The sequence below is a fragment of the Coturnix japonica genome, chromosome 2 (assembly GCF_054131305.1).
Source record: "Coturnix japonica strain WE chromosome 2, WE-NBRP24, whole genome shotgun sequence".
NCBI lineage: Eukaryota > Metazoa > Chordata > Aves > Galliformes > Phasianidae > Coturnix > Coturnix japonica.
This window is the reverse complement of record NC_140664.1, coordinates 137,650,136-137,674,128: the sequence shown is the minus strand read 5'-3', so window position 1 is coordinate 137,674,128 and position 23,993 is coordinate 137,650,136. Positions and strand designations below refer to the sequence as shown.

Sequence of the window (23,993 nt, the reverse complement as noted above, 5' to 3'; positions counted from 1 at the left end):
GTTCCCTGGAGATGCTCTTGACTGTAAATGCAGCTCTGGGTATTTCCTGTAGTTCTTAATCTTGATAATTATTTCAATCAAGCTATCAATTTATAACTTCCTGACTAATGAAATGCTGCCTCTTACCACGTTCTCCTTTGGTACGTAAAGACGCCTTTCAATGGCAAGCCCCATGCTGGGGAGACCCATGCAACTTTCACACCTGGCTTATCACTGAGTGAATGCAATGCCATGCTGTGAGCATGACCTCTCCTTGCCAGATTTCTGGGTGACACCTGAAGGTGACATCTGTAGGTGCAGCAGTTCAGTCTTTACATACGTGACTGGATAAGGATTGAAGCTTGTTGCTAGGTTCTGATGAAGTCTAGCTGAGATAAGGAACAATCCAAGTGCATCTTGCTGTATTTGCACAGATGGTTAGACATCATCTGGAAGGTCTTTTTCAGCCCGTGTGGTTCTATGGCCTGGGTGAGCCTGGTCCAGTTAACTGCTCTATGCAGATGTGTTTTTCCTGCATCTTTTTATTCATTTGAAATATCAGAATTCGGCCTGTATTTACTATATTCATGGCCTTCCATGATTCAGGGCATCTTGTTCACCAGCTCCCCTCAGCCTTTCCTTCTCCGGGCTGAACAATCCTGGCCTTCCCACCTCACCTCAGAAGGTCATCTGGCATGGGGACGTGGCTCAGCAGTGGGACTCAGTAGGTCAGGCTGATGGTTGGACTTGGTGATCTTGGAGGTCTTTTCCAACCTAGATGATTCCATGACAGTATAAGTTTCATTGTCCTCTCGGTTTCTCCAAAACCATCATGCTTCTCTTGGGGATCACAGTTATGCACTGCAATGGACATGCTTGAGAAAAGCATCTTGGCTTTCTTTGGCTGCCACCTTGAACACAATTTGCTGAATTCTTGGTGGAATTGCTTACCATCAATTTGGCATTTGGTGACACTAGAAGAGCTGAGCATCTGGATGTGCTCCTTGTCCACCCGGATGCTGCTGGTGCTGACCCAGTGCCAGGCTCTGCTGAGCCACACTCTTCCATCCTCAAAAGAGACCACTAAGCCCTTTTTCTCTCTGCCTTTTAACCAGCTTTCCAGCAATAAAAGAATCTTTTCTCCATTCCTGCGGCAGCTCAGTATCCTTAGTGGTCCACTAAAGGGTTTTTAAATCACCCAACTATTTATGAAATTCTGTGGTTCTTCTACCTAAAACACAGAGTCCACATATGTTTTTCATGAGAAAAGGTGAAGATTCAGTGAATTTACATTTGCCCGGCAGCCAACAGGAGTTACATAGCTCATGCAGGAAAGCAGTAGCCAGAAATGGCCAAAGGAAGCCTGGTGGGAGAATCCAAATGTTTCTTTCCCCTCAGTGTTAAAACTGCCAAGCCAAGCTGTTAGTAAAGAGAGCTCCTCCAATGCAAAGTGGTGAGAACAGCTTGGCTTGGCTTGGCTTGCCTGGTGAATCCAACACAGAGACCTTGATCTTCAAACCTGCACTTAATCCGTGCTCAAAATGAGCTTTTTCCCCCAATATAGTGTTAACTCAGACCTCCAGGCTGAGCATGAAGAAATAAGGCAATGAGAAACCCTCGGCTTTCAGCAGGACACTTGTAGAGTCATTAAGATTGGAAAAGACCGCTAAGATCATCTGATCCAACCATCACCCCATCCCTTCCATGCCCACCACACCACACTGAACTTGCGCAAAGCAGTCAATGATTCCATCATTTCTTTTTTCAGGGTAAAACAAGCTAAATATTCTTCAGGAAATCTAGAAGTGTGTGTGTAGAGGGGGTTCTGCCTCTTCCTCCTCCAAGCAATTTTGGCCTTCATATTTAGCTCTTCTCCTCGTTCGAGGACTTTAATTAAACTTCCTCACATTGGCATCACTGTGTGTAAAAAGCAAACCTATTTATTACGGAATAATACCTGCCAAGAGCAAAAGCTGTTTTTGGTGGGATTTTTTCTTCTAGGGAGGAAAGGATGCAGGAGGCTCAGGGGGAGGTGGGCCACCCTCAGTTAGAGCAGTGGCGGTGCTTGGGGCCGCGTGATGACCACCACAACCTGCCCATGTCCCTGCACGGCCTCCACGAACCTCATCCAACACCTGAAACCTCTCTATAACCCCTTTGTAAAAAACCCTTTCCTTCCCTCAGTTAGAATCAAGGGAGGAAAAAAAAAAAAGAGTAGAGAAGAATTGGGGTCAGCGCAAAGCAGCCGCATTTCAGCCGTCCTTTGGGAGCCGCGCTGCGCTCACACTGTGGGTGTTCTCATTGCACACACTGAACAGGAGCCGTTTTCCCTTAGTAGGACAAGCTCTGTGCTGCAGCCCTTCTCACCCAGCCATAAAAGGGCACTGATTTCAGTGCGACCCCCGGGCCCTCCTGGCCTGGTCGGCCGCATCCTGGTGCTGCTGCTCCCAACCTCGTCGCCTTTGGCTCCATCTTCCCTCATGCCTTTTGTTTTGTCTCTCTCCTCCTCTCTGGAGGCTGCAGGGATTGAGGCCAGAGAGCCTCCAGGAATGTTCTTGCTTTCCCTATTATTTCTCTCTGTCTCTTGGCCTGATGTGATCCCTGCTTTTCCACACTCCCTGTGCCTGCCCAGAAAATCAGCTGTTGGGTGAAAACCTGTTGCTGGGCTGGCAATACATCCCCAAAGGATGTACCTCACCTACATTTATCTCTAGGGCTTCCCTGCCACCAGAGGACCAATCCATGGAATGATAGAACCATTAGGACTGGAAAAGACCTCTGAGATTCCCAAGTCCACCCCACCATGCCCACTGACCACGTCCCTCAGTGCCACATTCCCACTCAGCAAAGTCACTGGACAGGGTCGGATGGGATCCCACCAAACTGGGTTGGGTGAGGTTTGCTGGGAGGTACAGGAAGATCAGCAAATTCCACGTGAGCCCAACGTGAGGAGCGTTGGCCAACGCAACCACGCATGCTTCATCGTTAAGGAATAATGCTGCAGTCACCATCGTCAAATGAATGTTGGTGACAGAACGATGTCGGATGTGTCTGGAGCTCCTTCATGGGACATTTCTCCTCATGTTGATGGCAGTGATCTTCAGGGGATCATCTCCTGTATCAGGGAGGAGAAAGTATGGATGGCAAAGACCGGGTCTCCATGTGAGGGGTGGGCATACGCAGCCCCCTCTTCCTGTGAGCTCCATATCTCAGAGGGCTTCATTCTTCTCCCACCTTGGATTTGGGCTCCAGGACAGAGCTCAACCCCGCTCCCATCTCAGCCTTCATCTCACCCTCACCCCATCGGTGTCCGCGTGTCCGCTGGGTGTCCTCCAGCATCTCGTGGAGCTCTTGGAAACGCTTCCAGGCGCTGAGACACGTAGGGCAGGCCAAGCACTCATCCTGGGAAGAGTTCTAAGATACAGGGAAAACTGCCGGCCGTCTCAGCCAGGATTCTTTTATTTTTTTTCCTGGTTGAAAGCAAGACAGAGGATTAAAACCCAAACGTTAAATAATAAGCCCAGGAAACGGAGCACAGGCAGGACGTGGCTGCAGCGACATTATGCAAAGGGCCGCGCACATCTGGAAGAAGTTACCGCGCATGGCAACAGAGTCTAAACAAGTGCAAGACGTTACTGCACTTCTGTCTGCAAAAGGGAGGGGTTGGCAAGAAGGAAACGGCCCAAAAGGTGGGATGGGGACGCAGCAGATGCGGGTGTGGGGGACACATCGGAGCTGCTGTGGGGTTTGGTTGCAGGGCAGCAGGTGGGATTTGGGGTGATTTTGGTGCCCCAAGCGCGTGGGGAGATGTGTGATTTGAACTAGGGGTGTGGGGAGGGCTTGGTGAGACCCACACAGTGCTGGCAGCCTAAGTCGCAAAACCTCACCCACGAGACCCCACTGTGAACCCCAAAAGTGCTTTAAAATAGAATCCCAGAATGGTTTGGGTTGGAAGGGACCTTTAAGATCGTCCAGTTCCAGCTCCTTTGCTATAGGCAGGGACACCTCTGTGCTCCCACCATGGCAGGTGAGTGCTCCACAAACCCCTTTCTCAACCCAACTAAGCTCAGTACCAGCCCATCGCTCCCCACACTGAGCATCCCCAACCCAAAAACCCAAATGTGGGGGTTTTACTCTTGGGAAAGCTGCCATCCCTCCCGTGCCTCAGTTTCCCCAGCGTGGACTTAATGACGCTCACAGAGGATGATGGACGTGTCGTTAGTGCTGCTTCCACACGGGGGTGGGTGGGAGGCGATGCCGGGGGGTGTCACGCGTGGAGGGGGCGGTCACGCGTGGGCGGCGCGGCGAAGGGGCTCTGTCCCTTTAAGGGGGGCAGCCGCGGCCCCATCTGATGCGGAGTCTCCAATCAGCGGCCCTCGGGCTCTTGGCAGCCCCAGCCGCCGCCGCTCCGCATTCCTCCGTCTTCCTAAAAGGGGCGAACATGGCGATGGGCAGGATGAGGTGAAGGAGCGAGGGAGGAGGGGAAGGAGAAGGAAGGAGGGGAGGAAGGAGAAGAAAGGGGGGGGGCAACAAAAACAGGGGGGAAAAAATACAAACAAAAGCAAAAGAGAGAAGGAAGAAAAAGAGGGACGGGGGATGCAAGCGGAGCTGGCAGCGCTGTAATTTCCTTCACCCCCCCCCCCCCACAAACCCAACCCGAAGAAGCAAAAATATATATAAAAAAAAAAAAAAAGAAAGAAAGAAAAAAAAAACAGCAAAAAAAAAAAAAGATTAAAAAAAAAAAGCGAAAAGAAAAAGGAAAATAAAGCAACAAATCGAACGAGAGAAAAGAAAGAGGAGAGCAGCCCTCCGTGCCGGGCAGCAGCATCCAGCCCAGCCGGCAGCGCGGCCGTTTTACATGGAGAGCACAAACCCCCGGGCAGCGGAGGAGCAGCGGGACCCCGCGCGGAGATCTGGGCATCAAAATGGTACAGCCTCAAACCCCCCCCACCTTTAGAACCCCCCCACCCCCTTTAAATCCTCCCCCTTCCCTTTGCTCCTTCATTATTTCTGTTCCTTTCCTTTGGGGTTTTGCTGACTTTGCAGAGGCCATCCCGAAACTTACCCCGGAATCCGTGCGGGAGGGGATTGGGGTTGGGGTTGGGATTGGGGGGGGTTGCGTCCTTATGGGGCGGGGGGTGCAGCGGGGTTGGGCTGCGCTGATGGGGTTTGGAGCGGGGAGGACGGTGCACGAGGCCCTGATTTGCACACGTTTGCAATAATCATTATTATTATCATCATTTCCTTGTGCCCCCCCCCCCCCCCCCCCATCCCTCTTTCCCCCCATCCCCCAGCGTGATGCACAGGCCCCGTTCTGTACAGGGGTGCCCTTCCTGGGTGCCCTCCCCCCCCCACCCCCCGGCTCCTTGTCCTCTGTCCTATAGGGGACTGCGCTCAGTGCTGGAAGGGGGGATGGGGGCATTATGAGCATGGGGGGGGATAGGGAAAGTTTGGGTGCCCGCTGCTCACCCAGGGCCGGAGGATCCCCTGGCATTGTGCAGCCCTTCTTGTTTCCCGGATGACTCCTTCATTTTGCTTAATTCCTCCCTGTCACCTCCCCCCCCATCCCACATCATCCCGGTGGGGTTGGGGGCACCCAGCAGTGCCCTATGGTGGGGAGATGGGGGGGTGAGGGGGAAGGGAAGCACCCATTGCAGAACCAGCATCTCTGTGCATGCTGCTAGAAGATAAGAACATGCCGAGGAGGCACATTGCACGGGTGACCTATTTTAGCCCACAGTTATGTCTTTTATATATATATATTTATTTTTTTTGAGGGGGGGGGGAAGGATTTGATCAGCAGCAAACAACCTTGAACCTGAAGCAGGGGGAGAAACATCCCTTAGGATGCTTCATCAGCCCCATCACTGAAAGTGTGTGGCTGTGGCTGTGAGAGCAGCCCCGGGGTCACCTGGAATGGGCATAGCAATGGGGGTGCAGGCCCCACCATGGGGATGTGGTTGGGATGCTGCTGCGGTGCCCTGGTGTTGGTACCCACAGCTGGGATGGGTGTTTGGTTCCCATTCAGCTTCTGAGATTGGTGTACCATTAGGTTTGCAGCCATCCGTGAAGCAGAGCATCCCTCTGCTGCTGCGCTGTTTGCATCCCACTTGTCCCCACTAAGGATGAGCCCAGGGCATGGCTCACTGACCCATTGCCTGGTGCATCTTCCCCCTTTATTTCTCCAAATGGCAGCACGTGGTGATGGGCCACCCCACTGTGTGCACTGCCATCCCTGCTGCCTCTCATTGAGGCTACGAGGTCCCCATGGCCCTCATCAGGCGGTGTGACCTGGTGTTGGGTCGCCCTTTGGGGCTGTAGGGCCATCCCCAGTCTGTCTCATTGAGGGGGGCTGTTGGGGCCTTGTTCCCACCCCATAAGATAATGTATCTCCCCCTTTTCCTCCCAATGGCAGCACAGTGCGATGGATCAGCCATTGGGGCTGTAGGGTCAGCCCCGCTGTCTCTTGTCAAGGCCACTTGTGAATGTTTGGGGTGTTGTCCCCATGTCCCCTCTTCACTGATATGACTTACAGCCTCACTGGAGCATTAGAGCCATCCCTGCTGTCTCTTGTCAGGGACACTTGTGGTCTTGTGGTGGTGCAGCCTAGAATGAGTTTGGGTATGGGGCCAGGATGGAGGTGGCAGTGGAACAGTGGTGCCCACAAGGTTGGGTTGGCTCTGGGGGTGGGAGGGGGTCACCTGCAAGGAATGAGAAGCTTTGGTGACATTGGGAAGGGTGACTTTGCCATCCCCCTGCCCACATCCCTCACACGTGGGAGCATCCATTTGAGTGGGATTTATGGAGGTTTATACATAGGCCCAGGCATGTCAGCAGGGTCCCATGGTAGGGATGCTCATGCAGTCCCCATCCCCACATCCCCATAGTATGGTGATATGGGGCCACGTGTGCTGTGTCCCTGATCCCCTCGTGCCAGCATCTTGCACCAGGCCGGACAGTGGCTGGATCCAGCACCTGGCACAGCCACTTGGCCTGCAGCCCAGCCAAGGAGGTGAGCACTGGGGTTTGTCCTTGTTTCCTCCCTTCATCCTCCTTCCTCTTGTTTCTCTTGGGCAGAGGGGGGAGGCAGAGGCAGCAGCTTTATGTGTGTGCATCCCCAGCACCCGTCTCTCCCCCCTTGGGGTCTCCCATGGGCCACATGCTTGGTGGCACAGAGCATTACCCTGAGGGGTGCATCCTATTTCCAAGCCTTTTGCCCCAAAAGAGCATCTCTGGTGTGCGCTGTGGGGGGGAGGTGTGGGTGCTGCCATACCCAGAGCTGGGACATTGCTGTGGCTTTGCAGCTCTACACCCAAAAGGAAAAGCAGAAAAAAAAAGCTTTTACAAAAGTAAGTATAAGAATAAAGAAACCCAAACACAACCAGCCCTTAAGCAGCAGCTCCGGTTCCCCTGTTCGGAGGCCCCTCAACCAGCCTCTACGCGGGGCCCAGGGATGGGGAATGAGCCGTCCCCGATCCCTTCTTCAGGGCCGGTCCTGCTGCTGGCTTCCCAGATCGCTCCCTGGCAATGTGGGTGCTGGCTTCTAGGAAAACATGTAAACCAAAGAAGGGAAAATGAGCCTGGAAAGTCTTTGGCTGCCTTCAGAATCCCAAACTTGGTTGGCTTTTGAGGCAGTTTATGGGTCTTTTTCAGGTGCTCAATGCCCTGTGGTGGGTACCAGAGTGCTGGTGAAGGGAGGAGACAGGGAAGGGCACAGTGGGAAGAGCCTTCCTCCAACACAGGGCTTCTGTGCATGGCCATGATCCAAAATCCAGTGGTTTCTTGGGTTCCTGGTGATGTTTTTTTGGTGACAGCTATGGAGTTTGGGTGGTTTTACGGCTTTTGGGGGATGTTTCCTGAGTTTTTGGTGGTGTTTCTTGTGTTTTTTCTTTAAGCTGCTCAGCAGTGCTGCAGGTCATGGGGTGGCTTCATTCCCGCGAGCTTTGCATTGTTTTTAGCGTTATCTGCTCTCAAAGCCAGAGAAAGGAGGATGCAAATCTCATCCAAGGGCACAGGGCAAATGATAGGAATAGGAACCAGCGGGCAGACTATGGGGATGGAACCCCACAGCGCTGACATCCCGGGTAGCATCATCTCAGTGATGCTGTTCTGCGTCACGCGAACTCTACAACAATAGGCTTTAATGCCATTCCTTTCTTGTGTGGCATCAAATGGGGATTCAGCACAGTGCTTTCTCCCCAAAACACAGCGTTGTCCAAATGGCAGATAGGGCAAGTTTTAATTATTTTTGATGAGCAAGATACAGGCAGCATCCTGAGCTACTTATCAGAGTGCTTTTCCTTAATGCAATTTAATATTGAAGGTCAACTTTCAGTGCTTCAGCAGTTGCAAAATGCTACCAAAAAGTAGATTGATAGAACGGCCTGGATTGAAAAGGCCCGTGATGCTCATCCAGTTCCAACCCCCTGCTGTGTGCAGGGTCGCCAACCACCAGCCCAGGCTGCCCAGAGCCACATCCAGCCTGGCCTTGAATGCCTGCAGGGATGATTGCACAGAGTAATTGAGTTTGGGGGATTTTGGGGGAGTGAAGAATTGGAAGGGAATTCCCAAAGGAGAGATCCGTTCAAGGCAGGGGGTGTTTACATAGCACTGCTGCTTCCCTGGCTCAGTTGTGGCTCCCTGCGGTCCAGCAAGCATCACCCGTGCTTCCCTTATCTCTGCCCACATCCTGCTGCTTCACTCCGGCCGGAGGGCAGCAGTGAGGTTTCCTTGAAGGGAAAGGAAGGAAACAGGGGCTTATACATGAAAAAAATAGGAGTAATAAAAAAAGTGTGAGCACAACGAGCCCCGCTTGCCCCCAGCATCCTCCCCATGGGCTGCTTCGGGATGGGGTTTTGGCAGCACTGGTTGGAAATGCTCTTAAAATAGAGCCGGAGGGAAGCGTCGGCGCGGGAAGGGCTGGCTGCAGGCGCCGGCTGGCCCAGCGGGGTGGGGAGTGCATGGCCACACCGCTTTCGAATAATCCCAACAGGGCTCTGCTCAGTGCTGGGTATGACTGAGGTTTGGTGATGGCTTTGGTTGGTTGGGAGAGTTTGGGGAAAGGAGATGGTGTGAGTGTCCAATGGAATGGGGGCACCCAGTGGGACCCCCAGCTTGGGATGGGGATGAGCACAAAACCATGACAGGGGGTGAGAGGGAGGTTGGAGACAGGGATGGGGTTGGGTTTGGGGATGGCAATGGGGTTGAGGTCAGTGATGGAGATTGGAGGTGGGGACAGGGATTGGAGGTGAGGGTGGGACTGGAGGTTGGAGATAGGAACAGGGATGGAGATGGGGCTGGAAGCTGGAGATGGGGATGGAGAATGGAGATGGGGGCAGGGCTGGAGATTGGAGATGGAGACAGGGGTGGAGATGGGGTCAGGAGTGAGGTTAGAGATGGGATTGGGGTTGAGATTGAGCTTGGAGGTGGGGCTGGGGTTGAGGTTGGAGATGGAGGTGGGGTTGGGAGTGAGGATAAGGGTGGAGATGGAGATGGGGACACAATATGCGACTTGTTCCCACCAGGCTGAGCCTCTTGCAAAACTAAACCAAAGCAATGTGAGCTGCCAGCGAGCCAAAGCCGTGATGGTGGAAAAGAGCAAAAATACAACTTTTTTTTTTTTTTTAATTAAAATATGTATATATATTCAGGATTGGCACATGAGAAGGGGTTGTGGGATCCATCCTCTGTGCCGATGCTGCCCCAGAGGGATGTTTGGGGGTGAGGCAGGGATGTGACCCCCGTGGGTGCCTCTTCGATGCGACTCAGGGCTTGGCTGGGACACCAGTTCCGGGCAAGAGCACGAAAGCATCTGATAGCAATAAAAAGCAAACCCTCCTGCTGACAAGTCCGGGCTGAAGTCACTGGCGGGACGCAGCCAAGACACGCATTGTCCTCGCCGCTGCTGGGACTGATTAGAGCTGCCTGGCAGGACCCGGCGCTGGGTGAGGGGTCAGCCCCTTTTTGCCAAAAATGCCTCAATCTAGAGCAAAAAGCCAACGTTCGTTTTTCAGACTGGGCTGCAGCGGAGGCGATGCTGTCCAGAGGATCCCATTTCCCCAATATTGCACCCATTTTTCCACCTGCACACCTTGTGGACTGACAGCATCTTGAATCGGGAGCAAAGTGAGGGTGCACCCCAGTGTTGGGAATGCTGGAGGAAAAACCCAAATGTAGGGCTATTTTTGGAGTGAGATCAAGGCAGGAGAGTCCCTGGCAAGCAGAAGACTGCTCGGTTGAAATCTTGCTGTTTCTTCAACGTTCGCAGCGATTTTCATTATATCATCATTTTTTCAATTCTCTTGGAGGAGCTGAGCCATCCAAATTCCTTCCGTCGACGTGTCCTGGGCAGTCACAAGGGTTAGAAAGCAGAGGGGACGGATGGATGGACGGGTGGGTAGACAGGTGGATGGAGGGATGATGGGTGGAAGGGGGCATGGGGGCATGGATGGAGGGATGAGTGAATGGAGGGATGGGGGCATGGATGGAGGGATGGGTGGACAGATGGATGGATGGACAGATGGATGGATGGACAGATGGATGTGGGGATGGACAGATGGATGGATGGACGGATGGATGTGGGGATGGACAGATGGATGTGGGGATGGACGGATGGACGGATGGATGGATGGACAGATGGATGCGGGGATGGACGGATGGATGGATGGACAGATGGATGCGGGGATGGACAGATGGATGGATGGACAGATGGATGTGGGGATGGACGGATGGACAGATGGATGGATGGACAGATGGATGTGGGGATGGACGGATGGACGGATGGATGGATGGACAGATGGATGCGGGGATGGACAGATGGATGTGGGGATAGACGGATGGATGTGGGGATGGATGGATAAAGGATGGGGGGATGAGTGGGTGGGTGGCTGGATGTTTGGTTGGTGGGTTGATGGGTGTTTCGTTGGTTGGTAGATGGATGTACAGATGCACCAGCAGGAATGCAGCATTTTATAACAAAAATATCCATATTGTATACCTTCCCCATCTCCTTGCCCTGCTGCAGAGCTGAGAGCAGAGCTGCATTTTCCTCCTTTCCTCAAGGACAGAAGTGTTTGCTGGGACTGCCCCGTGCCAGGGCTGCTGAGCTGCTGAGCTGGGTGGTTGCAGAGCAGAAATTCAGAGGAAAATGAAAGATTTTAGCAGGGTGGAGGAGGGGTTTTGTTTGTTTGGTGAGAAAACAAAGAAGAAAACACCCTTTTTTGTTATTTGAGCATTTTTTTTTCTGGTTTGTTTTTGCCTTTGGCTTAAAGAAAAAAAAAAAAAGACAGAATGTGTTGTGCTGGAATCACTCAGTTGATCAAGAACTGTTGTTTGCCCCAGAAGAAGTATCAGCTGGGAAAGTCTTCTGGTGCGGTGGGTGCAGGATGAAGCACTGCCCCTCCATCACTGTACTGCGCCCCAGCCCCTCTCAGCCCATAGCAGGACAAGGAGCATTCATAGGGCCATATCCATCCATGCCACTTGTCTTGGGTGCTCAGCATGGAAAATAAGGGAAAGGGAAGTCTGGGTCTCTTTGCAACAGTGGGTGAGGGTCCTGGGGTCTGTGCCCTGCAAAAGCACGTGCAAATGGAGTTAAATCACTGGGCAGCAGCCCCAGTTCTCACAGCATTTCCAGACTTGGATTGTTCTGGGTGCTGCCATTCCCCAGGCAACGATAAGATGAGAGCTTAAGGGGAGGGGAAAAAAAGGCATAAATCATCCTGGTGAATCCTGCCAAAGTGAGTCAGTGCACGTGGAGTAATTTGGTAATTGCTTTTAGGGGGCATGTGCTCAACTGGGAGTTTGCTCAGCATGGCGTAGGGTGATGGGAAGTGCCCCTGGATTCATCTGTGGTTCCTCGGCCTCACGGGAGGAAGAGGAATTGGAGATACAGCCCAGGGGCTGCTTTCTGTGAGCATAACCCAAGTGTTGTGTGATTCTATGTAATTATGTTGTAGGAATGGGGAAGTATAAAATACTAATTTCTTCCTTGCTATGTAGAAGACATCCATTGCCTAGAACTGATGAATATCCCCACAATCGCACCCACCCTATCTGATTCAGGAGGCTGAGGATGTATTAAAGTCCCTCTGTCCTGCATGACATCTTCTGTCTGTGAGTGCTGAGGCTTTGGCCTCCACCAGGTTGTGGGGTGGCCATGGTGCTTCCCACCTGCACTGAGGGGCTGCTGACAAGTGCTTGTGGCTCTTCAGCCTGTTCTCACAGTGAATTTTCTCCTCCTAGATGGAGTCCTTTTGGTTGGCATCTCCAAGCCGAGCATAGTAGTGAAGCTCGTTGGTTGGTGTCCCCAAGCATAGTCATGGTGGAGGATTTTGGTTGACATTTCCAAGCTGGGTCTGGTGGTAGAGTCTCTTGGCTGCTGTCCCCAAGATGAAACTTCTTGGTTGGTGTTCCCAAGCTTAGTCTAGCGATGGAGCCTCTTGGTTGTCATCTCTGACTGGGGACAGGCAGACAGGGATGGTTGAGATGGCTGGGCGGGTCTTTTTCCTGGGGAAGGAGCCTTTCTGAGCAGTTTTATTGCCTTCTCGTCCACAGCTGATAGTCGAAAAGACAACTGACTACCCTTCAGCTGAGTACTCCCTGGTGGAGGATGTAGCCCTCCACTTCACGTGTTTGATGGACAGACTGAACGAGCAGCGCCTCTTTCAGCCGGACCTGTGCGACGTGGACATCGTGCTGGTGCAGCACAAGAGCATCTTCCCGGCGCACAAGGGGGTCCTGGCAGCCTACAGCCAGTTCTTCCACTCTCTCTTCACCCAAAACAAGCAGCTGCAACGTGTGGAGCTCTCCCTGGAGGCCCTCACCTCACAGGGCCTCCAGCAGATCCTCAACTTCATCTACACCTCCAAGCTCCTTGTCAACTCCTGCAATGTGCAGGACGTGCTGAACGCGGCCGCCGTGCTGCAGATGAATAACATTGCATCCTCCTGCCAGGACCTGCTGGACACGCGCTCGCTCAGCCTGGCTGCTGACATGGCCCTGCCCGCCGAGGGCTGTGCTGGCCCTCCACCATATTACTGTGAGATCAAGCAGGAGGTGGACACCCCTCACCCCAAGATCTACGCCCGGGAGGGCACTGACCCCTACTCGGTGCGGGTGGAGGATGGGGCGGGTGGTGGATCGCTGCCGCCAGGACAGGCCAAGCAGTACTACAAGGAGGAGAAGGATGGTGGCCCGGGTGCTGTCTGCAAGATGGAGGGTGAGGAATCCGAAGAGGACCTGGACGGTCAGAGCTCCTACAACCGGGAACAGATCATCGTGGAGGTGAACCTCAACAACCAGACTCTCAATGTCTCCAAGGGCATGGAGGGGAAGGCGGCCGCCAGCGAGGCAGCTGTGATGGGGCGGCCTGATGGAGATGGACGTGACACAGAGGAGGATGGGGAGGAGGAGAATGAGGAAGGGGAGGAGGAGGAGGAAGAAGAGGAGGATGCGGAGGTGGGTGAGGATGAAGAAGAGGAGCACAGTGAGGAGGAAGACCTGGAGGAGACAACAGAAGAAGAGGAAGAGGAGGATGACGATGAAGACACATCAGAGATGAAAAGGGAAAAGAGTGGGCAGACCCGCAGAGGAAGCCGAACAACCAAAGCCACCAAATCTGCCATGGCCACCCGGTCCCAGGAGATGGCCAAGACCGAAGAGGAGGAAGAGGAAGAAGAGGAAGGGCAACGAGGGAGGAAGAGGAAGAAAGAGCAAGATGGGCTGGGTCAGAAGGTGAAACTGGAGGAGAAGCAGCACTACCCATGCAAGAAGTGTCCCCGGGTCTTCAACAACCGCTGGTACCTGGAGAAGCACATGAATGTCACACACAGCCGCATGCAGATCTGTGACAAGTGCGGCAAACGCTTCCTGCTTGAGAGTGAGCTGCTGCTGCACCATCAGACTGACTGCGAGAAGAACATCCAGGTGAGCCTGCCAGCCCAGCGACATCCCCACAAGGGAAGGGACTTCCCACCATGATGGTGTGTCCTGCTGGGGATGGGGATACCGTCAAGGGGAGGGAAGTCTTACCATGATTGAACAGCCTGCTGGGGAGGGAGATCCTACTATGATGAGACATCCTTCTGAGGTGGTTCATCCCACCAAGGAGAAGGATGTCCAACCATGACAAGACATCCCAATGGGGAGAACATCCCATCCAGTTACACCATAGCATGGTGTGCCAGTAATACTTTTGATGTTGTGGATGGGCATGGTGGACTGGAGGGAGCCTTGCTTCTCTTGTGACTTCTTTTCGAGCTTAGAGGGTTCCCATGGTGGCAAGGGACCAGGGGATTAGTGCTGACAGACATGTCTTCCCCTTGGCCAACCAGGTAGAAATGCAGAGTAGTTTGGGGGGAGTAGTTTTTCTTTGCATTCGTTCAGTTAATCTGGATAAAACACTGCAAACCTCTAATGGAGACACACTCCAGCCGGTTCCACCCAGGCTTAAACCAATTTAGCTTGATTTGAAGAATTGCTGACATAAGTAAGTGGTTTTAATCTGCCTTTTGTGCTCTTTAGCTCACGTATTTAGCAAATTTCCAAACTCACTTGACATCCGTGTATGGCTCAGGGGCTGAATGTCCTTTGCCTACCACTAACGGGGATCCTCGTCTGCATGTGCCAGTCACCTCCGTTAGATCAGTGCAATTTTGGGGTGATAGACAGGCATCCCTGCTGAGCAGCAAAACTGCACATTCCCACAGACTTCTAATCCCCACTGAACAGTTCTGCACAGTGCTGCTGCTGTTAATAAATGAACAGTGTCTTCTGGAGAGCTTCACACCAAGTGATCCTTCCACCAAATGATGGGATTTTAAGGGATTTTGCACCCCTCCTTGGCGAAATGAGCACAACCGGGGTGTCACTGCAGCCCTACAGTGCTTGTATCTCAAATAAAATAGGTGACAGAGCCCTTTGGAGGGTCCTTCTGAAGAACTCACAGTTCTGATGTCTGCTTTTTTTGTGATGATTTTGCATTCACTGAACCAGGACTGGTGAATCTATGCCTGACGCCTCTTGCACGCTGCTGGCTGGTTTGGAGCCCATTATAAAGCAATTGAAAGGAGACTTTCCCGGGGTGTTTCTTCATGCCTCTCTGCTGCTTTCCTGGTGGATGAAATGGGGCTGTCAGCAAGTGCTGCCACCTCTTTGCTTTTTTCCCTCCTCCGTTTTTAATCCCTTTTCTGGTTCATTTTGGGATGGGGTGACCCACAGCTGCCCCTGCGGTGACCTCCCTCCGCAGAAGGCCTGGCTCATTACCTCTCACTTATTCAGGCATTTTGTAGCAGCCAAATTCACTCTATTTAGCCCAGCAGTCTTGAATAACTTTATCAATATACCGTGGAATTATTCCTGGTTGGAAAAGGGATTTTTTTTTTCTTTCTATCTGGACAGTTTTTAAGCACATCCATGGAAGGACCGTTCCTCTTACCCTATTGCTGTCTTCTTAAATCTGTGCTGATTCGCCCCCAGATCTCACCCTGAGGGCTCTCACTCCCACACTGCAGCTTTGCTCCCTGGGAACGTTTCCCATTGACACCCATGACCCCATCGCAGATTTCCTGCCCTGCTGCCTCAATGAGGATTCACCCTTTGCTTTATTGCGTTGTTCTCAAAATCTCTCTTAACCTGCTCCAGTGTGATTTTCCTCTTTGCTTGCCAGAATGTATTTGATGACTTGCCTTGTCCTTTGCCTGAGGGCACAGGGCTCTGCCCTCGGGGCTGCGTTGTCCCAGCTGAGGACTTTCTTACATCTCCTTTCTCCGCCTTTAATTTTAATATTCCCCTGCAGCCTTTTTCATTTTCAGTGGAGGATGTGGAAGTCGGTCTCAAAACGTCTCTTAAAGAAGAGATAAAACTGCTCTGATCTATAGAAATATTTACTTAGAGCCATTAAAACTCAGAGGACTGCTCGTGCTGAAATTCAGGCCTGCCAGGATGAAGAAATGGAGTGCTGGGAGTGCCTCTGTGGCCCTCATTTTGCCTTCTGGGCACCTAAAAATACAAAGATAGAGAGACACTGTGACAACATGACATAGTAGTATATTTTCTGTGGTACTGCAGCCTCATTCAGTGCAAAATCTGGATGAAACCCATCCATGAGCATCTCGTGCCCTGGATGGGTGGAGGAGGTTGAGGCCATGCTGTCTGCACCCCCTGTGAAGTCCTACATGGGCTTGCTGGTGCTGCTCGGCTGTGCTGTAGCCAGATGCTTCCTAGGTATCAGTTATTACTCACAATGTACCTGCAAGGAGAAGAGATGTTCTGAGCCCAGTTGGACAAGAGGACTTGGCCAAGAGTACACGGGGAGATGAAGGCTGCTCCAGCAGAGCAAGGTTGTGCAATGCTTTTTGTTTCCCCAAGCTCCAAGCTGACCTCACGCACCAATGACTGGGTTCATCTCTCTCCTCTGGGACTCAGAAAGGGTTTAGAGCCTGTGCAGAAGCTGTGAGAGTGTGGTGAAAAGCCAACCACAGCCCATGGCAGGGGTGAAAAGCTTTCTGATGAGCACTGATCTTGGTGGAGGAGCAAACCTTTACTGTGATTCCTAGGAGGAGGCTTTGCTCATAATTAACAGTCACATCCTGTCATTCTGCTGTGCAGATGAGCTGGTTTGGGGTCTGTTTTGTTCCATTACTGGCTGTTTTCTCAATTAATGGATACTAATAGACTGTGGGAGATTCATGGGTGTTTTCAAAATCCATGGGTACAAGTAGGATTTTGGGGATGAAGACCTATTTTCAGAGAACTCATTTAGTGCTAGGATACCTGCTGAAGTCAGAAGTCGTGCTGCCCTGGCTTAGGCCTCTCCTTTTCCCTGTATCCCTTGCAACCTTCTAATGCTAATACAGTGGGGTTGGGGTTTTTTTTGGATGTAATGTCTTTATTGTGTGCAAGCATGAAATCCTCAGCTGGGAATAAGACCCCAGTGCATGAGCTGTAGGTTTTGCAAGCCTCATATATCCATTACTGGAGGGGTTGTGTCCTTCCTTGGAAAGGCATCAGCCCAGCCAATGGGTAGAAAATTGAGTTCTGGAGCTTTTAAAGCCACAAGGTCTGTGGCAACACCGCTTGTCGTTCTGTCAGCTTCAGGTTTTGTGATGATGTTGTCTTTCAACAGCCAAAGCAAAACCCAAATACCGGCAATGCCTCGGTACGTTCCCCTGCCTCCCTGCCCAGCCCCTCTCTCATTGCAGTGTGTGACGTGTGGGAAGGGCTTCAAGAAGCTCTGGTCGCTCCATGAGCACAACAAGATTGTCCATGGCTACGCCGAGAAGAAGTTCTCCTGTGAGATCTGCGAGAAGAAGTTCTACACCATGGCCCACGTGCGCAAACACATGGTTGGTGAGTGCGGGAGGCGCTGGGTCTCGTTAGGGGGATCTCATTAGGGGTGCTGATGTGGGATTTTGGTGATGAAAGGCATTTTTTTCTATTGCTGCTATGCTGGGAACTTAGGGCTGGGTTGGCTCACGGTGAGCTTTTGAATAGCAAAGCGAAAGCATAGAAATTTAGCTTTTTTATCTTGCCGAGCTGGGTGGTGAATGCTGAGCATACGTCTGCTCTGTATTGCTGCTTTTGGAGCAGTTCTGTGCTGCAGAGCAGGTGTGGCATCGGGAAACCTCATTTATTTTATTTAACCAGAAAAGAAAAAAAAGACATCAGAAGTGATCAAAGGAAGGTTTGAAGTGTAACCATCCTTCCCTTGTAAAAAGAGGATGAGCCTGTGCCGGCACCGCGCTTTGAAAAGCAAATCACAGATGGCAGCAGCGGCCGCATCTCTGTGCTCACAGGCACTAAAAAAGAGCAAAAATGGTGGTTTTTGGTTTTTTTTTGGCAGACAGCATCTTGCACTGGGTTGTGTATGGGAGGGAATCTCAGTGGTACACGCTCATTGATGGCATGGTGCTATGGGGTGTCTTCTTGGGATGATGTCTTTGGGCTGGCCAAGGTTGGGTGTCAGTTGTGGGACCACCAGAGGCCAATGCATGGTGATGGTACGTGACACTGCTCACCTCTGCCCTTAGCTCACACCAAGGACATGCCCTTCACCTGCGAGACCTGCGGGAAGTCCTTCAAGCGCAGCATGTCCCTCAAGGTCCATTCGCTGCAGCACTCTGGGGAGAAGCCTTTCAAGTGTGAGGTGAGGTCTCTTCTCCTCCCGACATCCCTGATGCCCCTCATAATTCCTCATAAATGGGGGAAAATGCTGAACTGGGGCAGTGTCCTCCAGTTCACAGCGCTTTGTGCTGTTTGGGTGTTTCCCCCCTTCCCCATGCTTTGCGTTCCTTCCTGAAGGCCTCACCAACCATAGGGTGAGACTGAGACTTTTGTACAATCATAGACTGGCTTGGCCTGGAAGGGACTTTAATGATCATCCAGTTCCAACCTCCTTCTATGGGTTTGTGTCCCCTGCCAACTCAAGCAGCCCAGGCCCCCATGCAACCTGGTCTTTTGCACCCCCAGGAATGGGACATCTGCAGCTTCTCTCAGCAACCCCAAAATTCACTTATTGGCATTCTTTCAGGGAAACATCAATTTTGTCCTTTTTCCCATATGAGGTAGGGGTGGGGTGGGATTTTGGGGTGTTTCCTGCTCTTATCAGCCACTCATCCACCCCACTGCAGAACTGCAACGAGCGCTTCCAATACAAGTACCAGCTGCGCTCCCACATGAGCATCCACATCGGCCACAAGCAGTTCATGTGCCAGTGGTGTGGCAAGGACTTCAACATGAAGCAGTACTTCGATGAGCACATGAAGACACACACAGGTGAGAGCTCCTGTCTTGCTGGGATGAGGTGGGATTGGGATTGTTGTCAAGAAGTGTGGAGACGTGGCACTGAGGGACATGGTTAGTGGGCATGGTGGGAATGGGTTGGGGTTGGACTTGATGATCTTAGAGGTCTTTTCTAGCCTTAACGGTGCAGAGATTCTATGGGGATGAGGGAAGGATCCAGTGCTGCTTCTCACCTTTTCCCCACTGAAAACCCAGGTGAGAAGCCCTACATCTGTGAGATCTGCGGGAAGAGCTTCACCAGCCGCCCCAACATGAAGCGGCACCGCCGGACCCACACGGGGGAGAAGCCCTACCCCTGTGATGTCTGCGGCCAACGCTTCCGCTTCTCCAACATGCTGAAAGCCCACAAGGAGAAATGCTTCCGTGTCAGCAACCCCTTGGCTTCGGACACAGCCGTCCCTCAGCCTGCTGCCAGCCCGGCCCCGCTGCCCCCCGGCGTCTCCCCACTGCCGCTGCTTCCTCCCCTGCCACAGACCCTCCCTCCTCCTCCTCACCTACCACCCCCACCTCCCCTGTTTCCTGCAGGGAGGATAAATTCAAATAACAACTAGGTGCCGTCCCCCTGCACAGACTGCTCTGCCCCTTGGAAACACCTGGGGAGATGTGGCTTTGCTTGCTCTTTACCCCATTCCTCCTCGTTTTGGGGTTGTTTTGTTTTTTTGTTGTTTTTTAATTTTTTTTGCCCACAAAGCCTTTCTCTGTGAAGAGTGGGAGCAGGAAGAAGTCCCTGGTGAATGTAGATGCAGAGGCGGGAGGGACTGTCCCATAAGGGTGCAGGTAAAAGACATCACTCTCCATTTCATCTTGGCCATGGAGCCCCCTGGCAGCCCTCCACCAGCACTCCCCATCAGAGGGAAAACAGGGAAGAAAAGCCTCTCCCAAGGCATTTTTCCCACTGAGCAACAATGATTTGACCCAGCAAGGTGATGCAGGCTCCATCGGCTCCATCCTGAGCTGAGTTGCTCATCCCAACCCTTTCTGGTTGCCCTGTCACCACGCTTTGCATTCATCTCTACATCAAGAGGTTGGTTTGGCTCAGAGGGACACCATGCTGTGCCATCTGGGGTGCCAGCACTTCAGTGTTTATAAGAAAAAATCTAGCTAGTGGTGCTTGAATCCCTGTACTGTAAAGCTGGTCTTTCAATCAAGCTCTTTCCCCAAGAGCTGAGGTGTGTTAGCTTCCCAGTGGCATGCAGCAAAGCCTGTGTCCCCATTGAAAGCCATCATCTGGCCTTGCTAGCAGCCCTCTCCTTGTCTTCCTCCCCCAGCGCAGGTTTTTCTCTCCAATAGACAAAAGCACAACACCGGTGCTGTGTTTTGGGGGCATGGGCAGCCCAGCTGCCCTTCTGTCTTTGGGGTGCCCTTCTCATCCCATTGAGAGTTGGATTTCTGGTGTTTGCAGAGTGGCTTTGGGAGAGCTGGGATGGCCTTGGGACCAGTGGGATGGCACCAGGGTGGAGGAATGGCATGCAACCGGTCCTCAGCAGAATCAGCCCAGAATAGTGCCTTAACAATCTGAACAAACCCGACCTGTGGGTGAGCAACATGTGTTGGCTGGGAGCTGCTGTGTCTCATCCCAAGCATTGAAGTGGAGGCAAGGCCTTTTTCTTGCCATGTCAGGAAAGTCCACTTTGCTCTACCAAGCTTCACCTCCCCATAGGGTCGGCAGTCCCTTATAGGGACCAGAAGGGACTGATGTGCCTAGGCTGTGCCAGAGAGGGCTGTGGTTGGCTTGGTGGTGCCCCATGGTGTGGGTTAATACATCTTTAGCCACACTGTGTTTGTGTGTTCCTCTCCCAGCAATCTGAATGATGTTGAAGTGAAGCTGGCCTTTGATTTTACTTATTTAAGCCAGCAGAGAACTGTAGTTTTGAGTAAGGGAGGAGCTGAACCTACAAAGGCTTTGCTGTTGTTTTCTTTATGAATGCTAGGGTCCAGTCTGTGTCTCTTGCTTCTGCACTTTGCCTTGGGATCTCACGTGTTGCTCTGACCATGACTCTGTGGTCCATTCCTGGTACAGTGTCTGTTGTGGGTTGGTTTGGGGAGCACTGCAGGAGCTGCAGAGCCTCCATCATGAGCAGAGAGGTGCCAGCCCAGGTGCAGGGGATTCCTTGCTGCCCAGGGCAGCTCTGCAGATGTATGTGGATGTCGGTCAGGTTGTAGAGGAGGCGTTGAAGAGATTTTTTTGTGGGTCAGGAGACAGAGAGAGGACATTGGGTGGGCTGCAGGACCCCTTACTTGTTTGCACCTGTCTGGGAAGTATCAGGGTGCTGGGGAAGGTGAGCCACACCTGGCCCTGCAGGAAGTCTTGGTGCTTCATCTCCTGGTCCAAATGAGCAAAGCACTTGTGCCCATCTCCTGAGCTGGGCACGGGAAGGTGTCTGTATAGGACCAGGAGAGCTCATTATAATGCTCGGGGGCGTTGCTGGACAGGGATGTGCATTAAGACAGGTCTGAGGAATGATGGCTGATCTGAAAGAATTATGTTTGAGCTAACAGCTTAGGTGACCAGTGTCTGCTGCTGGGTGTCTGAGTGGTGACCCCATGCCTGACATCCCTGGAGAGTTTGCTGCTCTCAGGGGTTGTTAGCGCTTTGTAGCTACAATTTGCTTGTCATTGTACAGACTGGGGTCCAGTGTACCAGGATCAGTACCAGGGCCTCACCCTCATTCCCCTCTGCCTTTGAGCATGGGGAGGGTGCAATGGCAGAGCTGCCTCGATGTATTTAACCTTCTTAGATGGGTACAAATATCCTGGCCACTCTCTGTCCTTCTGTACCCTGGCATGGTGCAAAGCTTTCTCAAGCACACACCTGTGAGGGACATGAGTGCTCAGTTCTTGGGGACATTGGCTTTTTGAAGGGACCATGACCCAGCCTGGGAGGTGGCTGCTTTGGAGGAGCTGTCAGTAACACCCTTGGAGGTATTGGAGGGCCTTGGTAGAGCAATCTGTGCTGCCTCCTCCACCACTGCCTCCCAGACCTTATCTCCTTGGGCTCCCTCATGTTTCTTCCCCCTTGCACTTGGCCTTGAGATGGGATGGGAGCCTGCACCACAAGGAGGCTTCACCTTGCCAGCGTGGTCTCCTGTGATGAACCCCATTGACCTGCCTTCCTGGTGGACTTCTCCCCAAGTAAATCCCCCCACCAACACACCTGCTCTCCTTTATCCGCTCACCTGGGGGTGACTTTCCCCATCCCTGTCCTCATCCTCTCCTGGCGAGGACCTGACCCACTTGGATGTTGACATGAGCTCTTTGTTGGAACTAACAAAGCCAAGTTTGGGCTGGGTGAGATGAGCGGGTGCAGAGCACTTGCTATCCCTCACCCTACAGCAGCTAGGCATCACCACATCCATGGAAAGCCTCACAGCTGAGCTCGACCACCTCCAGTCCCCTTCAAGAGACTGCCCGGAGAGCCACTTGGAGACACTGAGATGTGACCATGCACACAGCACTTTGGAGAACCAGATCCCTGCTGTTCCCTCCCCGCTTCAAGGGCTGGGCAGCTCCTAGGAGTCCAGCATGGCCTCCGAGTCCTTTTGTCTACACCCATGTTCACCCCTGATGCGTCTTGTCATGTCTGGTTTTCGTTAATGTTCTAAGAGCTCAAATGAGTTGCTCTCACCAAGTCTTGTCCTACATTCATCCTGGTTGGACCGTGTTGGCACCCTTTAGGTTAGATGGGGGATGAGACGGGAGACTTGGGCCTGTTGTGTTCAAGGTTTTTATATTTTATTTTTTTTTATTTTTAACTCTTGCACCTTAATCTCTCGCATCCCTTCTTCGACAGACTGCAAGGGTGGAGAGGAGCTTGATTCCCATTATGCAGCTCATGAATACACCCTAAGGCGATGTTCAAGCTGACAGCTCTGCCCGCATCCCAGACCTGTCGGAGTTTGGTTTTGATTTTCCCTTTGGTTGAACTCTGGGGAGGGAGGGAGCTGGGCAGGGAGGGTAGTTTTTGTTTTATGTATCCCAGGAGCCTGGTAGCACAGGCCAGTTAGCCTCATAAAGTCCATGAGGCGTGGCTGGCCCTTCGGATCACAGCCATAACCCAAGCGCGATGGGAAGGTGATGGACTGACAGATGGTGGGAACGGCTGTGACAGTGCAATAGAGACAAGCATCCGCTGCTAGACAACTCCACTGATTCAACTCTTGGTTTGCCTGAAGTCAAGAGGGAAGGACAGATGGACAGATGCCCTTGGTTCACACGGACAGTGAGAGCTTCCCCACAAGCATCCCTGCCTGAGGAGACACAACCACAATGGAGTTGGGTTGAACTTACAAAGAAAGAAATTCTTCAAAGAACAGGAAAAAAGCAAAAAACAAAAACAGAAATAAGAACAGCCTCAGTCGCATGGAACTTGAAGGAAACGAGTGAAACCCCAAGCACTTGCCTCAGAACTCGTTTCTCATGCCTGGTGTTCGGCTCTGTATTATTTTATGACATTCGGTATCAGTTGCCCGAACATGCCAACTTAAGAGTGTATTGGTGGCTCTACTAGTGTGAACAAACTAAACGAAGCACTTTATTCTGTATAGATAAGGGAAGACAGGGAGGGGAGGGGGAGCTTGGATGCATTTCAGAAGCGTCTTAAGTAATGTTCTAGGAAATGTATTATTATTATTATTATTATTATTATTATTATTATTACTTTTTTTTTATGACCATGTGTAATCAGTATACGTTTATCTCTAACGCCAAGTACAGCAGTTACTCTCTTTGGGATGGTGTGATGAGGTGGAGGCCAACACTGATGGTTCAGCCCATCATTGTGAGGCCACCAGGGGCAAGTCTTGCCTTCTTGTTGGCCCCATTGGCTGATGTCTGGGAAGTCCCAAGAGGTGCATCAATGCTTCCTTCCAAGCACAGCTCATAGCCAGCCTTGGCACCATGACCCCAGCATGCATCGCCATCCTAAGCTGTCATCTGCCCTTAGGTGCTGGAGCTGCTCTCTGGGCTGCCCACGAGCACGACGAGCCATGGTGGGCTGTTCTGGGGGGTCCATAGAGGCCAGGTCCCTGGCCAAGCTTTGAAACCTGCTTTTGGCCTCTCACCAAGGCACGTTCAGGGCTTCCTGAAAGTGGTGAGAGGACAGAACTGGGCCTTTCCACTGCGTTCTCCCGGTCTAGAAGTGTTACGACTGTTACCAAAGAGGTTGCAAGTGGAAGGACTGAATCAATAAACAATTTGTCTTTTATAAAAGAAAA

General features: G+C 52.1%; 1 protein-coding gene and 1 long non-coding RNA gene across 3 annotated transcripts; one reads left to right on the top strand and one right to left on the bottom strand.

Moving 5' to 3' along the window:
• Positions 1-4,350: 4,350 nt before the first annotated feature.
• On the top strand, positions 4,351-23,993 carry ZBTB47 (zinc finger and BTB domain containing 47). 2 transcript variants are annotated; one of them, XR_014943267.1, is made up of 6 exons: positions 4,351-4,907; positions 12,535-13,905; positions 17,105-17,328; positions 18,009-18,124; positions 18,609-18,753; positions 18,976-19,284. XR_014943267.1 is itself a non-coding variant. In XM_085539158.1 (6 exons), exons 1-6 carry the CDS (start codon positions 4,905-4,907, stop codon positions 19,329-19,331), a joined length of 2,139 nt encoding a protein of 712 aa, XP_085395284.1. In that variant the 5' UTR covers positions 4,351-4,904; the 3' UTR covers positions 19,332-23,993. The 2 variants fall into 2 exon arrangements, 1 of the variants encoding a protein (XP_085395284.1); XM_085539158.1 differs by having other exon boundaries at positions 17,181-17,328; positions 18,976-23,993.
• On the bottom strand, positions 4,358-5,163 carry LOC146762191 (uncharacterized). The gene is made up of 2 exons (XR_014943269.1): positions 5,045-5,163; positions 4,358-4,405 (listed from the first exon to the last, which is right to left on the bottom strand). It is a non-coding gene; the product is annotated as an uncharacterized LOC146762191 (long non-coding RNA).

What these genes read in the sequence shown, in the direction of transcription:
- ZBTB47 (XM_085539158.1), top strand. An exon ending in AGAAGCCTTTCAAGTGTGAG is followed by an intron (nt 18,125 to 18,608) that starts GTGAGGTCTCTT and finishes ACCCCACTGCAG; the next exon opens with AACTGCAACGAGCGCTTCCA. An exon ending in GCACATGAAGACACACACAG is followed by an intron (nt 18,754 to 18,975) that starts GTGAGAGCTCCT and finishes CTGAAAACCCAG; the next exon opens with GTGAGAAGCCCTACATCTGT.